Below are 16,880 nucleotides of genomic sequence, written 5' to 3' on the forward strand. Positions count from 1 at the left end.
TAAAGGTTTTTGCTTTAACTACAAAAAATAAATTTCAGAAATATGCATTTTTAAACATGGGCAAAATGTTGAACGTTACATAGTAGGTAAAATGAGCACTTAATCCAGCCAATGGCAGGTCATAAGCCCTATAAATGCCTTGACTTCCAAATTCCCTTCTCTTAAATGTTCTTCATCTCTTTTGTGATATGTTAAAAAATATTCACTCAAAACTGATCATTAATATATTTATCTTCTCTGTCTTTTATCGAATTGGTAGCCAATATTTTTTTTTGTTTGATGGTCCCGTTTACATTACTTTAATTATAATAATTCCCTTGGGATATATTAAAAGTTAATTTTGTTGTAATATGTATATGTTTTAAAACAAGATGTATGATATTCCTTATAACTAAATAAATAAATAATTTTCACCAAAACACAAATTATCTTGATCATTAATAATAATGAATTAATAAATCATTGAAATACTTCATTTTGATATAAACCGATTCGTCCTATGTTCAGTCCGCAGTAAACACGCACGTCTATAAAGGACATTTTATATAAACAGGAACACAAAGGATATTATTCATTAAATTAATCAATTTTGTATTCAAAACAAACTCCAACGTACGTGTCCTTAATTTTATAGCGCAGCGAACCGTGAGACGTTTGTTGCTTCTGAAGAATCGATCAACCCTTAATTAACTCCAAAATAGGGTGTTTGAGCAAAAATATCGGTTTGATTTACAGGAATTTACGTCAAATTTGTCATCAAAATATCGTCTTTTTATTAAGATTGTCTTATTTTGTTTTATTTTATTTATTATGGTTTACAAACAATACATACGACATTGGTATAATAACCACAAATTGTTATGTTTAGATTATTGTTTATCCATTATATGTGAACACGACATGCATGTCGTGTGCACAAATAGTAAAAAAAAGTATAAAAAATTACGTATTATTTATGTTATGAGTTCGTTAAAAGATAGTTGTCTTATTTCTTAATGTTTAAATACAATTTTCAAAATATTTTCGCGTCTTATTTGTAGACATATATTTTATTTGTTCGTATGTACATATTTTTCCAAAAATGATAAATTACTATAAACAAAAACAATTCATACATTGTTTTTTTTTTTATTTTAACGAAATAAAATATTTGTGATATCAACAATGTTTTGAGTACGCCCAAATGTTTGCAGACTTGCTGGATTTACTCCCTAAGGAGTTATTTAGAAGGGAATATTCTGGGCAGGAAATCCAGCCAGTCTGCAAATATTTGGACATACTCAAATCATTGTTGAATTAACTAACTGGTAAAATAAAAAATATAAAAATTGAAAAATTGTATTCAGGCGTTGCCTAGTAGGTGAATTGGTTAAGCCGGATGAATCTTACCCACAAGATAAAGGTTTCAGCTCATTTACTTCACAAAAGTCAACAGATGGTAGAGTTGAGAAAATGTGGATGTTTAAACATAGGCAGAATGGTTAAAGTTACAAAGTGTGTAAAGTGGTCACTTAAACCAGTCAATGACAGGTCCTTTCTCATAAATATTTTCCCTCTCCGTTGCAACAAATTTAGATATTTGTGATTTATTCATTAAATTATTACGGAAAAACTTTTACTCTATGATTCATCTTTTTTCTGTTTTTTTTTTGTTTTTATGTTTTGTATGTCTATTTTGGAATCTTCTCTGTTATATAAATTTGTTCTGCATCGGGCGGATGAAGAATACAGTTCCGTGTGTGAAATAAAATAAAACCTTGAAAAAGTGTTTCAGATTCGATGGCTACTCTCAGATAAAGTCCGCCATGTAGTGAAGTGGTTGGTATGTTCGCCTACCATGCTCGAGGTCCCAGGCTCGATTCTTAACAGGGTTCGAGAAACGTTTTTAGATATGTTTTCACACTGCAATATTTTACCGCCTCTGGACTGGCACCGGAAGCGCAAGACTCATCACCTTAATTTCATGTAATACATTATCGAGATACGCTGAATTCGGTTGTCCAATGTACTGCCCAATGTACCATATGGTGGTAACGAATTATTTAAAGGGTGTATGACCTATACGGTTTATTGGCTGGTTTAAGTAATCACTGTATTACATTCACCAATATGTTTATGTTTTGAACCTCAATAACTGAAACTAATTTTTAAAAACATATAATATTTAAGTGAATGTACATTAGTTTTATATAATTTGAATTAATTAATATTTTCGTAAATATAATTTGATGTTTTGCTGACAATAATAATACTGCTGCTGTAAGTACCAGAATCATGTTGAGCATCACGGGGAATCGAACCTTGGATATAAATATAGATCGGACAACCTCAATCAAAATGATTAAAATTAGGACTCAATTATCAGGTACAGGGTACAGTGGCCCGCGGCTCGTGAGGCCCGCGCCAAGACGGATAAAAAACAGCAATAAAATTCTCTTATTTGTGGCGGTAAAAAATGGCAGGTGTGATAACAGCTGCGCGCACAACACCTTTCCTTGGCGCGCGGTCAAACATGGGTGTTGCATGCATGTCCCGTTCATAACATACTTCCATAAGTACTATTATTTAAATTAAAGTGTTCGTTAATGTTCCGGAATAAAGAGGACTTTTTGGGTTTAAAGAAAATGAAATCAAGACGCAGCCGCTAAGAACAAAATGATTCAATAATGCTAGCATTATACGATATACATGTGTATAAATACCTAACTGGCCATGTAACAGAATAAAAAATGTCTAATTTATAGTGTAGGTTTTGTTAAAATCACCCCAATGGCGCTTTAAAATAAATTTTGCACTTATAAATAAAAACTTACATAGCATCCTTTTGGTTCTTATTATTGTTCTTAGTGGTGGGGGTCAGTGCTATGCAAACTCCTGACGTCACTGCGACCTGTGAAGATCTATTGTGACGGGTCCCCGTGAATAGTTCTCGCCCTCCAAGCCCAGGTCTGTAAAGAGCCTGGCTACTGTGTAGAAGGCGAGAGTTTCCATTTTGATAAATCCCCCCCTCCAAACCGAGATCTGCAAAGTATCGGGCTATTAGGTAGGGGGCGAGGTCTTTAACATCCTCAGGTTTAACCAGTGGTTCCCCAAAGATGAGGCTCCTTTTATGATGCAAAGTATCACATTCACAGATAATGTGTATTGGTGTTTCCTTCATCTGCACTGCAGAACCTACATCTAGAAGTTTCGGAAAGGTTCATTCTAGCAAGGTGTTTGTTCAATCTGCAATACCCTGGGCAGGCTATAGAGATAACCCTCACTTGATTTCGGCTGAGCTTTATTAGGTCAAAAGCAAAATTTTGCGAGTACCCTTTTATCAGTTCTTTCACATGGTGCTGACCAGGTACATGTTGCCAGAGCATTACACTCTGCTTCCTGGCCTATGACCTAAGCTCAACTTTTTGGTTACACTTCATATCAATATAATTTTAAAATTGAGAATGTGATAGTTAAAAATAAAAGTATGATTTAAGTTTAATCTGAACTGACTAGGCAAGTTTAAGATCGCCAAAAGTAGTGTTTGGGCTGCGCCGGAGTTTGGACAAGTTTTCCTCTGCCTGAATCAAATGCTGATCTAAGGGTGGATTTTCTTTTGTACGTGTTTTCTCTAACTCAAAGGTCCGATATAACATATGCTTTGGAGCCATTTCAGGAAAAGATTCCAATGGGAACACAGCAGCAAAGTTTTTTTTTCTCTATCTAGCAAAGCTTACCTATATTAAAATGTCTACGAACATTTGGACAAACTCAAATATTATATTAAAATGGCTTAAATGTTTCCTCGGTTTATTTATACATATTAATACAACAACAGACAATCAACACCCCCTATCGGAACCCGATGGTGTATAGGGCACTGCATTGGAAAATCAAATGCAGCGTACCATGATCATCTGTTATATACAGGTAAGGTGATTAGTCTTACGCTTTAGGTACCAGTCCAGGGACAGTAAAATACCACCTTTACCGCCAACAAACTTTTTTAGTATTTCAATCTTCAAGCACAAATAATAAGTGCATTGGCGGACTTGTTGCTAAAAGCAATATTTTCCAGCCAATCAAAGAACAGACTGGTCAAAAGAAGAGTTGATCAAGAATTTGTACTAAAAAATACCTATATCAAAAGATACATACTCATTCCCTTTCCGCATCTAATGGTGAAAATAGGGCATTGCATTGGTACACTAATCGCAGCGCACCTCTATTTTTTTGTTACATGAAGATAAGATGATCAGTTTTACGCTTCAGGGTCCAGTCCAGGGACTATGAAATATTCTAGTGTAAAAACACATTTTCAAATAAATATTTCATGTCAACCATGTCGGTAATTGAACCCGGGATCTCTTACATGGTAGGTGAATGCGCTGACCACTATACCACGAGGCCGATAAGATACATATATTAATAAATCTAATTAATGTAAAAGAAGACGTTCAAAAGAACGGGGACATAAAACTTGCACGTATAAAGTTTATAAAAGTACATTATACACTTTAAAAGATAAGGACATTTCACGTCGACCCTGCCAGGAATCGAACCTCAAGCATGGTAAGCGAATGGGAATCAAGTTGGGGAAGAGTGGGATTCGGACCACGGGCTTTTAAGCCGTGAGTCCGAGACGCTAGCCACGGGACCACAACCCGTTTCAACATTCGGTTATATTTCACTCACCTACAGAACTCTATTTTTCATCCCCCTGGACTGCAGACATTATATTTTTAATACGGAAGGGTCCAATGTCTTACAAGATAAGATACCCGCTCGCACCGGGCAGATTTTTTAATCTGCCCGGTGCGAAATAAATAAAATTTATTTTAGACAAGCTGTGTCTGCGCAATAAATAAGTTTGTGTGAACGCACTATGATTAATAATAGGTATATAATATAACTCATTAACACACATTCATCGCCAAGTTCAATTAAAGGCTTCCACATAATATTGTTATTGTAAATGTTGTCACATAAAAATTATCATCATCATCATCGTTCCCTTTCCGAACCTAATGGTGCATAGGGCACTGCATTGGTACACCAATCGCAGCATATCTCGATCAATTTTGTTACAAGAAGGTAAGGTGATCAGTCTAACGCGCTGACCATTACACCACGAGGCCGACGAAAAATAAATTATACTTAACATAAAATAATTAATGATACATAACGTATAATATTACTAAAAATTTAAATGTAATACAAATGATTTAAAATATATTTACTTTGGAATATTGGTCACACAGATAACTTTTTAAAACCCGTAAAATAAATTTCTAAAAATCTATCTAAAAATAGTATATTTAAAAAAAAACAATAACTCAAAATTTGTCACCAAAAAGGGTCAGCGTTTATACTGGTCGATTGATTAGAGCTGGCGCGTTCGCAAAACTTACAAAAACGCATTTAAAATCTAAATCTAAAGGATGTTGATTTTAAAAAGGCTACATCAAATTAAAATTAAATGTGCTATCTTTTTTTTAAATCCATGTTGGATAAGATAGAGGTTGTGTATATGAAAAAAAATAAAATGGTTAAGAAAATGAAATAAACTAATTTATTTTTACACAAGTACATTTTTGATTTACAAACATATTTTGAGTATGAATTTTTGACGAGCTAAATAATTAAAAGGCTAGTTTTCTGCCGCCATTTTCAGCAATTTTTTTTGAGAGCGATACGTTATTAAATAAATAAATGACATGTTCTTAACTGATTGTTCCTGTTTTGCTCTAATCCAAAAGGGATTTCAAAGAACATAGCACATTTGACTAAAATAAAATATTAAAGTTTTTTGAAGCAATATTCTGTGCACTAAAAATGTGTTTGCGTAACTTTTGCGACCACGCCATCACTAGATAATCGACCTATACATTATTATATTAAAAGAAAAAATATATATTTCAGCAAAATTCCGTAAATTTTATTACAATATTATTAGCAACTAACAAAACAATAGTAGTCTATGTCACGCTCATAAGCGCGTCTGAGCGCGAGAGAGACAGCGATTATTTTCATAATGCGTATGCCGCGCGATGTCATACCATTCGCTTATTCACAGATACTACACAATGCGTTTGTGTAAGTTTTGCTTACGAGCCAGCATTAAATAATCCACTTGTACTATAATAGAATTTTGAATGTAGTAAGTACTAAAATACCATAACTAAAAAGTTCATTAAAATCCCAATTGTGTGTTTATTTATAATCTTAACATGTTTATTAAGTGTGATAATTAACAATTAAAGATATATTATTTAATAAATAATAATTGTTGTTATTTAATAACAGTATAATTACATTGATTAGGTAAATTGTTTTATATTGATCTGTGGTTAGTCAGCCTCGAGGTGTGATGTTCAGCGCGTTTGCCTACCATGCAAGAGGTCTCGGGTTCGATTCCCGGCACCGTGTTTTCACACTAGAATATTTCATAGACCCTGGACTGGTACCTGAAGCGTAAGACTGATCACCTTACCTTCATGTAACAAAATTGATCGAGATATGCTGCGATTGGTGTATCAATCTAGTGCCCTATGCACCATTCGGTGCGGAAAGGGAATGATGATGTGGTAAAAAAGTCGTTTTTCTTATTTTAACGCATTTAGACTTGTGACACTCTAGGCGGAGAGGGTGCGAATCATTCGCAAATTTCAATCCAAAATGGCACAGTTTTTTCATGGCAATTATAAAATTAAATATGAGGAATATTCTCTTTCCTAAAAAGGGAACATAATTTATTTTTTAATACTTTTTTCCCGCTTTTTGTTATCCCAATACTTCGTATAACCTCTTAGTGCGTTTAATGGGTGCATACAAGCGATACACGCAGCTGGTGGACGGATCATTGTTTGGCCGACGCAGACGCATTCATTAATTTATTTACTTATTTTTTATTTAAAGGGACCCGGGCAGGTGACCGCGGCGCCATCTGTTCCGAACTCTCAATGGAGAACACTGCGTAGGTATTTGGCCATAAAAAGCGATGTTTACGCGGGAAACGATTTACAAAAATTATTGAACTGACAGACGCATAGCATAGATACTTTCAGATCTTTAAATTATCCGCAAAAATAATTTGGTGCCAATGAGATAATAATATCCACTTAGCGGTGTAGTGATTAAATATTATGCTTATGTTCCAAACGTTTAAATATTATGACATTATTATAATTATGACAACAATATTATAACAGAGCGTTTAAATACTATGCTTATGTTCCGAACTTAATTTCCGGCAAGATTTTTTGTTTGTTTTTAAATAAGTTTCAAAAAGAGAAATAAATATTATAGTTATTATTTAGGTGTCGCAATATTTCAATTCAGAAGACATTTTTTAAATGTCCCGGGTTCAGATTTATAGAAAATATATATTTACAGATATTTTTTTGTGTAATATCCTTCTCTAGTATTTGAACTGAGGACTAATTTTGCTTTTGTAAAGCGTAAAAGAAATGCACCGCTATTTTGTGGTACTATAAATTATTAGGTATTCATTTGTGTTTACATAGTATCCGGATTAATTACGCCTTAGTGTTTTTATTTCGCTGTACGCGTTTTTGATATAAATGATTTCAGAATACCGTTTAGGTATGTACCAAAAATAATATTTTTTTTCCAGCTCTATTAAGAGAATAGTGTAATTAATACACAACCAACCGTATAATAGGTTAACTTAGTATAGGTGCAATGAAAAAAAAATCCTTAAAAATAAATAATGGGTACTTATTCATACGCCATGTACTGTATTTTTTATACCTTTATTTTGCCTTTTTTTTAGAGAGGACAAATATTAATTATGTTGTTTGTAGGGGTTCAAACTGTCAGTAGGGTCGCAGTGAGTCACAACTTGCTGGAGGGTGAGATTCTTTGAAATGCTGCGAACGCCCAGTTTCATTCCACCGGCAACACTACTGACTAGTCAAACTCGTTAGCGTCCACGTCGCATACCCTGGGCAGTGGGATCACACTCATAACGGTGTGATCACAGCAGACAAGGAGAGGATGAAAAGCGAGTTTCTAGCGCTTCCAAACCAGAACCGACCGACTAAGGAAAGGTAACCCCGACAGAAAAATTCACCAGTGAAGGCAACGGGAAACCACTTTGCTCATATTTTCCCAGGAATCACTATAGCGAGTACATCAGTAAGCGGTCATCCTGGCTGCGGAATGTAAAAGTAGTACGGCACTTAAATGCTTTCACTGCAGTGATCGCCAATGTTGGGGACCTGACTTGTCGGGTGCCTTGGCACCGAAAGAAGAAATGTTTTCTACCTGTATATTATGTCTAGGACGACAATGCCCCCTTTGTCAACGGTGAACTTATTATTCAAATTGAAGGGTACGATTGAAACAAGCAGTTTTTATCAGATCACTATCATTGAAAATAAGATAACTTCATGGCGAACTGGTGGTCGTATAGAATTGAATTTTTCTTTACAATATTTTGCTCTCGTCAGAGCATTAAAAACCTCCTCGATTTACCTGTAACCATTCCAGAAGTCTTGTGGCATATTTTTAAATCAGCACATTGTAAAAACAAAATTGTGCACAAAATAACACTGGGAAACATACAAGACGACGACATAATATTAGTCAAAAATGCTGACATACACAAATATAACACCAGACAACAAAAACACTATCATATTGAAAAAGCAAAGACAAACACATGACAGTCAAAAATACTACATAATGGACTTAAACACTACAACGACCTACCTTACTACTTGAAAACTTTTAATGGAGACAAATTTAAAATCAATCTGAAAAAGCACATGATGACTGAACTAACTAGACTAGACGAGACATAAAATGACTAGACAATATTAAATTTCTAATGTAACCCTAACGGGTTTTTTAAAATTGTAAATAAATAAAAAATAAATAAAAAAACTTTAATCGAGAATGGATTATTACTTTAAAAAAAAAATTCTTCTTTGAAAGACTTCAGATTTTTGGGATTGACTGGTTTTGACAGTCTTATCACCTCAGTCTATATAACAGTTAGTTCATAAATAGATCGGGAGAGCAGAATTCCATCGAGCAAATCCTTATTTTCAGTACATTTGTAGTCACAGCAATAGGATTCCAGGATTCACCTTTATTTCTAGCACCTCCTAATGAGAGAAACCACTAAATGAATTAATAATTTTATACTTAACCAAATCCCAGCGGGAACTGTCAATAGGCAGCCTGAAAAATAGAGCCCCACGTGCGGCAACTGTCTTTAGACATTTTTGACTTTACAGGCTGATAAGTGCACGATAGATTATAATAATAAAAATACGTATATAGTTTTATTCCACTTTTATTTATAAATTTTTACCAGTGACCGGGTTCCGTCGTGACCGACATCGTCAGACTAGATCAGATCACTGGACCAGTCTGACGATGTCGGTCACGACGAAACCCGGTCACTGGTAAACATTTATAAATAAAAGTGGAATAAAGCTAAATACATATTTTTATTATTATAATTAAAATGCAGTTCCACTAAGAAATGTCAGTAGAAAAACTCAATATATTATGCACGATAGATGGCTAAAAAGTTTGTATTCAAATATTCCCTGAAGATTTGTTGATAAGTGACATTTCAGAATAATTACAAGTTTTATATTGATTTCTATTATATAAGATTTCAACCAAAGTGGATGACAAAAATGACCGAACATTTTTTTAAATTCCTTCTCAGCAGTTACCTTGTCCTGTATCTCGCGTGTCATATTACCTTATCTGCATTGAACTGTGCATTGATTGTGTTACTAAGTACCTAGTGTTATTTTTGTAATGATAAAACCATTTTATTTATAATAATAACGAGTTTAAATAATAACTACTAAATTAATAACTTTAAATAGTTGATTTTGTTTAGTTAGTGGTTTGTTTTTAAAAAATATATTAGGTCTATAACTTAAAAACCGGTTTATTTTTAGGAAATTTGAGCATTTATTAAAGAAAATGTTGTACAATTCTGTTATTCAAAATATTGTCCATCGGAAGTTAGAACATTTCCCAATATTTGTGGCAATTTTTGGATGGCATCCCAAAAAAACCGGTCATCTTTTGAGTCAAAGAACGAATTGAGGCAAGTTTTGATCCCTTGGAATGAAGTGAAGCATTTTCCGGAAAGTACATTCTGCATCGAATTAAACAAATGGAATTCAGAAGGCGCGGAGTCTGGACTATACGGCGGGTGGGGCAGAACTTCCCATCCGCTATTTTCCAAATATTTTTTAACGGGTTGAGCAACATGTGGCTGAGCCTTTCTTCAGTGCACTCTTTAAACGAATCAGTTGTTGTCGGTACAGCTCTCCAGTAATGGTTTCACCCAGTTTTAGAAGCTCATAATACACAACTCCCTTCTGGTCTTTATCTTCAAACTTTTTCGGCTGTCCAGGCCGCTTTTTGTCTTTGATATCTAAATCGCCACTTTTAAACCGTTGAAACCACTTGAAACACTGTGATTTCGCAAGAGCATGTTGGCATATAATTACACGAGCGAACGATGACTTTTTGCTGCAGTTTTCTTTCGAAAAAAGTGACTCCGCAAAACTTCCCGCAAATGCTGTTTTTTTGCCAATTTTCAAAATTTTTCACGATTGAAAAAAATATGACGCGCAAAATGATGACAAGCAAATCAAACAATGTTGACTGATTTTGACAGCTTATGGATAGAGCTTCAAAATGACATGTATGTCAACGATTTGCTACAGCGCATACACAAGTGTTGACATCTAGTGTCAAATTCCGGTTTTTAAGTTATAGACCTGATACATGTTTTAAAAAATAATAATCATATTATGTAGTGCCGTCTCTTATCCAGAATATGTTTATGTGAGATAGCATCTCCTTTCCGGCCGGCGTTTCCTAGTTCCTACCCGCCTCTTAATTCCGTCCCCTTTTTCTATGGCAACCCTTTTTGTCTCTCATGTTGGTATTACAGCTGTCACTGGCAGGGAATCTATTCCTTTGTTTCAATTGACGTCGAATTTCCGTCGCGTTACCACCTACCTGTTGCGTCTTGTTTTGTTTGTGTTTTTTTTTTGAAATATTTTCAAAAAGTTGTATACAAAAAATTAAACAATTTAAACCGTCCCAATAGAAATGTCCTCCAAAAATGTCGAAAAACCGCCGGTTGTCGGAGAAAAGCGGCGAAATCGATCGCGCTCTGCCTCAAGTGCCTATAGTGATGGAATGTCAAGTGGTTCGAGCGACGCCGCTTCCAGCGCGTCGTCTAAGAACAAAGGAGGACAAAGGAAGCAGAGGACGCGATCATCTCGAAAGATGATTAAGAGGTTGTCCAAGCAATTGGACAATCTCCAAAATTTTATTTTTAGAGATAGGAGTGCCGCCTCGCGCACTCCTTCGATTATCGGCGTTACTGAGGACGTTGAAATGGTTCCCCAGTCTTCAGGGTTCAGAATGCCTTCCCCTACAACCGAGCTGGTGGAACCAAAGATACCCCGGCCGCCCACTGCCATCCTCAGTACGCTGAAACGCGTCCAACGCTTCGGATCCGCGGAGTGGTGCAACGTGCGCTACTCAAAAGTCATGAAGGACTACATCGCGGATCCAGGGTTCAAGGAGTTGGAGATCAACTCGGAGCTGGCAGCCTTGGACCCTACGTCGCCCCAGTTAGCCTCCGTAGAGCGAGCGCTGGCCGCCATCACCCACGCTGCTCTAAAGGAAAGAGAACTCATGCAGTCCTCACTGCAAGAGTTAATTAACTGGGGCTACGATGGGGAAACGCCTCTAACCCCTGAGACTCTGCAGATGAAGATCTCAGATCTCTTTGGGGGTCAGAATCTCTGTAATCGCGTCTCTGACGACCTTTTGCAGATGGCTTGCGGTAAGAGGGCTGAGGTGATAGAAACGCGGCGTAACCGCTTTCTCAAACTCGTGAAAAATAAGCACGATGTCCAGCCCCTCGCCTAAAATTCCCCCCAGTGCGTCCTTCCTGTTCGAGGAAGCAGCTTTCTCTTCCGAGCTGCAGAGGCTCGGGGGAGTCAGCAAGTGCTTCAGGATGCCTTCCATCTCGACCGGTCAACTGGTCTCGTCCCATTCCGGTAACCGAGATGGAGAATTCGCTTTTCCGAAGCAAGTTTCTGGAAAATGCACGGTTGCGGTCCCGAAAGATAAGCCCTTTCGTGCTCAGAGGGCTGACCCTGGGCGGGACCCCCAACCGTCAACCTCAGGAGGACAGAGAAGAAAGCTCCAGCACAGGCAACCGGCGCGAGGGCAGACCTCGCGTCGTCGAGCCTATTACAAGTGACAGCTTTCGGGCCGGGCAGTTAGCGGGAAAAATTCAGAATTGGCAGGACTTAAATGCTCCCAAGGTCATTCTGAAAATGATACGCGGCTATCGCATCCCCTTTCTTTCAAAGCCCCCGTTGGTAAGCCCAAAGAATTATCAGCTAATATCTTACGAAACAAAGACGTCCGACGATATGTCTCTTCAAATAAAGAACATGTTACAGTCGGGTGTTCTAGAACCGACAGACAAATCTGCGGGATTCCTGTCGCAAATGTTTCTTGTGAAAAAGGGCGACGGTTCCGACCGCCCTATTTTCAACTTAAAAGCCCTGAATTTACATGTGATGACGAGACATTTCTCTCTCATCACTCATCACAAAATACCAGGCTTCCTTCAACCAGGAGACTGGATGACAAAAATCGATCTCTCTCAGGCTTATTTTCACATTCCGGTGGCTCCGACACACCGAAGATTTCTCCGCTTGTTCTACAATCGTCAGTGTCTGCAAATGACCTGCCTGCCATTCGGACTGGCCAGCGCTCCGCATGCATTCGCTAAGATTTCCAACTGGATTGCAGAAATCCTAAGGAAAAAAGGCCTTCGGGTTGTTGTTTACCTAGACGATTTTCTCCTGGCTCATCAGACCAGAGAAAAATTAGAAATTCAAACATAATGCCTGTTGAGGCGATCAATCTTCTAACATCTCTCGGATGGAAGATCAATGTAGACAAGTGCGTCCTGATTCCAGTGCAATGTCTGGAGTATTTGGGGATTGTTTGGAACATGAACCAGAATCTCAAGTACCTATCCACAGAAAAACAGGAAAAGCTTCGCAGAACGTTGCAGTTTTTACTGGGAAAAAAGATGTGGTTTCTGCGACAAGCCCAAAGCATTCTCGGATCGCTAAACTTTGCCAGTTATGTGACCCCCAGAGGCCGCCTTCACTGTCGCCAAATGCAATTTCAGATCCATTCAATGTTGAGGCTTCCTCTCCGAAGGAAGGTTCCATTGTCCAATCCAGTGATAAAGGAAGTATCCTGGTGGGTAGAAAATCTCGTCGCCAATTCTTTGGTACACAATCCTCGACCAGTGCACTTTCTGGCAACAGATGCCGCAGGAACAGGATGGGGAGCTCAAATGGACGACGTTCATCTCTTGGGTCTTTGGACGGAGGAACAAGCGCAGTGGCACAGCAACCGTCAGGAGATGTTTGCCATTTTGAAAGCATTCAAGTACCTGAGCAAGACTTTGAAGCATTCTTCAGTACTTGTTCAGTCGGACAACAAGACGGTTCTAGCGTATCTTCGAAACGAAGGAGGCACAAGGTCAGTGACGTTGCTTCTTCTTACTTATCAAATATTGAGCATAATAGATCAGCACAGTATCACTCTGGAAGTTCAACACCTCCCGGGTCGATACAACGGCCTCGCAGACCATCTGTCTCGGGGCATGAAGCTACCGGAATGGTCTCTTTTGCCTCAGGCAACGGAACCTATCTTCAGGAAATGGGGAACTCCGGTAATAGATCTATTTGCCTCGGAAACAGCTCACGTGGTGGAGCAATATGTTTCGATGGATACCAAAGACCCGAATGCTCTGTTCCACAATGCCTTCAGCAGATTCTGGACTTACCCATTGGCTTGGATATTCCCCCCCCCCATGCTTGATTCCTCGAGTCCTAGCACACTTGAGAGAATCGACAGGGATGTACATGCTCATAGCGCCCAAGTGGCCCAAAGTGTTCTGGCTCCCAGACATCCGAGCGAGGGCCATGAGACCTGCTCTAGCAGTGAACGATCTCGTGAACAACCTCGTGGATACTTCCACAGGTTACCATCCGCCGAGAATCCACGACATCCATCTGGATGTTTGGCTGATTGGGGGTGGGAAGAATCTTTAACTGAGTGGTCTCCAGCGGAAAAGTTACTTTTAACATCTAGTTGGAGGGACTCCACTCTTAAAGCTTATTCAGTAGCATGGAATAGATGGCGAAAATGGTCCAACACATATAATGTTGACCTCAAAAACCCATCTGGAAACCAGTTGGCCCGATTTCTAGCATACTTGAAAGTAAAAGTAGGTCTTGCTCCCAGCTCTATTTCCCTTCACATATCAGCTGTTTCCATGCTTAGCATTCCTAACAGGAACAGCCAGCTTAGTGGCCACCCGATGGTGAAACAAGTCATGAAGGGCATAGCTAAAACCACTCTTAAGTCACATAAACCACCAATTTGGGATCCCAGGATTGTATGCAGTTGGCTAGAGAATAATCCACCAACAGATATAACCCTGTTTGAAGCATCACGTAGATGTGCTTTAATTTTATTACTCGCATCTGGGCGAAGAGTTCACGATCTTACACTTTTAAGGTGTGCGCCAGATTATTTTGTTGATGCCTCTGACCACATTATCCTATGGCCAGTGTTTGGATCAAAAACTGACTCGTCTCTACACAGACTGTCAGGTTGGAAGCTTTTGAAGATTAATGTAGAAGCTATAGATCCTGTGTTCTGGCTTAGGAAAGTATATACCCTGGGTAAAGACCGAAGAGAGGAAGGAAGTAACCTTTTTGTTTCTACTTGTGGTACTGCAAAACCAGCTTCACCCACTATCATCGGCGGCTGGGTCAAATCCCTCCTGAAAGAAGCGGGTATTTCGGCATCCGCTGGTAGTACTAGGTCAGCTGTGGCTTCCTTAAACTGGATTCAACAATATCCTATTAATGAAATCCTGGAAAGGGGGAATTGGCAAAGTGAAAATACCTTCTCAAAGTTTTACTGCAAAGAGATAAGACATAATGTTGCCGATCATAATCGCACATGTTCAAAATCTCTTACTAGCCTTTTCAGGCCTATTAACTGATGACAAGCAGAGACAATCTCTCGGACCCGTTATGCCAGTTATTCACTATATCTTGTGAGTTGCATAAACATGTATTTAATGTTAATTGTTACTGTGTATAGAGTTGAAATGTTACCGAGTATTACTGAACTCATCGTGGTTAGTGATCTAAATGTATACCTGGAGGTAATATCTTGGCTTCCGGCCAGGTGTACAGACCACCCAGTGTCACATTGACATCAACGCTGTGTGTGCTCATGATCTATGTGTCTGCAGATGAGATCTCGGCTCTTGGCCAGTATCATCTGGTATTATGTTCTAAATGGTATATTACACAACTGACATCACCACTGTGTGCGCTTATGATTTATATCTGGAGATGATATCTCGACTCCTAGCCAGTATCATCCAGTATTAATACTCCTCTAAACAGTATATCACAATTGACATCACCGCTGTCACCAGGCGATAACAAACACTTCTCACATAAACATATTCTGGATAAGAGACGGCACTACATAATGAAAGAGTTTTACCTACCATTAAAACTCGTATTATGTTGCCTCTCTTATCCAGAATATGATCAACTCCTGCCTGGTGAGACACAATTGAAACAAAGGAATAGATTCCCTGCCAGTGACAGCTGTAATACCACATGAGAGACAAAAAGGGTTGCCATAGAAAAAGGGGACGGAATTAAGAGGCGGGTAGGAACTAGGAAACGCCGGCCGGAAAGGAGATGCTATCTCACATAAACATATTCTGGATAAGAGAGGCAACATAATACGAGTTTTAATGGTAGGTAAAACTCTTTCAATATCTCAATATGTCAAACCGATTTTTAAGTGATGAGCAGATTGGAGAGACTATATTTTGATTCATATTTTAAAGTGAGGATGAATCCATTTATGTTGAAGGCGATATTCGAAATGTAAAACTCGGATATTAAACAATGATAGACTAACTATTATTATTATACAATATACATACACATATAGGAACTAAAAATCATTATATATGAGTTTCTTTATGATTTTGCTTCTCACACATCTTGAAATTTGAAAAAAATTATATAAAAGATTAGGAGATAATATTAGACGAATTTTGAAAGAATAATAAGTTAGATTTTTAAGCTATATAAATAAATGCATAGAAAACTTATGTTCAAGAACTTAAATACTAATAATTTTGCCTAGGTGTTTCCGTGCAGTGTTCTATCAACGCATGCATAAACACAAGTTTATTAATGTTTATTGATGTAATTTCTCAGTGTACGTATAAAATCTTATTTGATTATTGAAGTTCCAAGTATTTGAGAAGATAACTAAAAGATATACGGATAAATGACTTTGCATCTTATAAGTAGGCATTTAAAAAATCTCATGGGTGATTTTCAGTGTTTGAAAATATGCTGCCATGTGCGGGTGACAGCAAATATACTCCTTGCTTAGCTGTGAAATATGGATAAGTCAAAAATCGGAATAATCGCACATTAGAAAACGTATGGATGTAGACAAAGTGAAGTCCATATGCAAAGACAAGAAGTGATTATTCTGTGGATGAAGAATCTTTGTGAGAAATAGAATAAGAACCCTGCATGAGTGCTTCTGACTCGATGTCTAATCTCCAGTATTAATTCAGAAAAAAATAATCGAGTGGAGAAAGGCCCGCCTCGCAGTGTAGCGGTTGGAGCCTTCGCATACCATACTCGAGGTCCTGGGTTCGATTCCTGGCAGGGTAGACATGAAATATTGGTTTTAAAGGTGGTTCTATACTGAAATATTTTATT

At 37.8% G+C, this 16,880-nt stretch overlaps 1 protein-coding gene across 1 annotated transcript; it reads left to right on the top strand.

Annotated features, from left to right (window-relative positions):
• The first annotated feature begins 11,100 nt into the window (after nucleotides 1-11,100).
• On the top strand, nucleotides 11,101-15,738 carry LOC148283588 (uncharacterized). Its single transcript, XM_088243601.1, has 3 exons — nucleotides 11,101-11,845; nucleotides 11,944-12,389; nucleotides 13,217-15,738. The coding sequence occupies exons 1-3, from the start codon at nucleotides 11,101-11,103 to the stop codon at nucleotides 15,110-15,112; spliced, it is 3,087 nt and encodes a 1,028-aa protein (XP_088099727.1). The 3' UTR covers nucleotides 15,113-15,738.
• Nucleotides 15,739-16,880: the final 1,142 nt, after the last annotated feature.

This window comes from Micrasema longulum, unplaced genomic scaffold (assembly GCF_059751315.1).
Source record: "Micrasema longulum isolate JH-2025_06_02 unplaced genomic scaffold, ASM5975131v1 h1tg000219l, whole genome shotgun sequence".
NCBI lineage: Eukaryota > Metazoa > Arthropoda > Insecta > Trichoptera > Brachycentridae > Micrasema > Micrasema longulum.

Coding starts and splice junctions, on each gene's coding strand:
- LOC148283588 (XM_088243601.1), top strand. CDS start 11,101: ATGTCCTCCAAAAATGTCGAAAAACCGCCGGTTGTCGGAGAAAAGCGG. Junction 11,846..11,943: donor CCTTTTGCAGATGGCTTGCG/GTAAGAGGGCTG, acceptor AATTCCCCCCAG/TGCGTCCTTCCTGTTCGAGG. Junction 12,390..13,216: donor TTCTTTCAAAGCCCCCGTTG/GTAAGCCCAAAG, acceptor ATGCAATTTCAG/ATCCATTCAATGTTGAGGCT.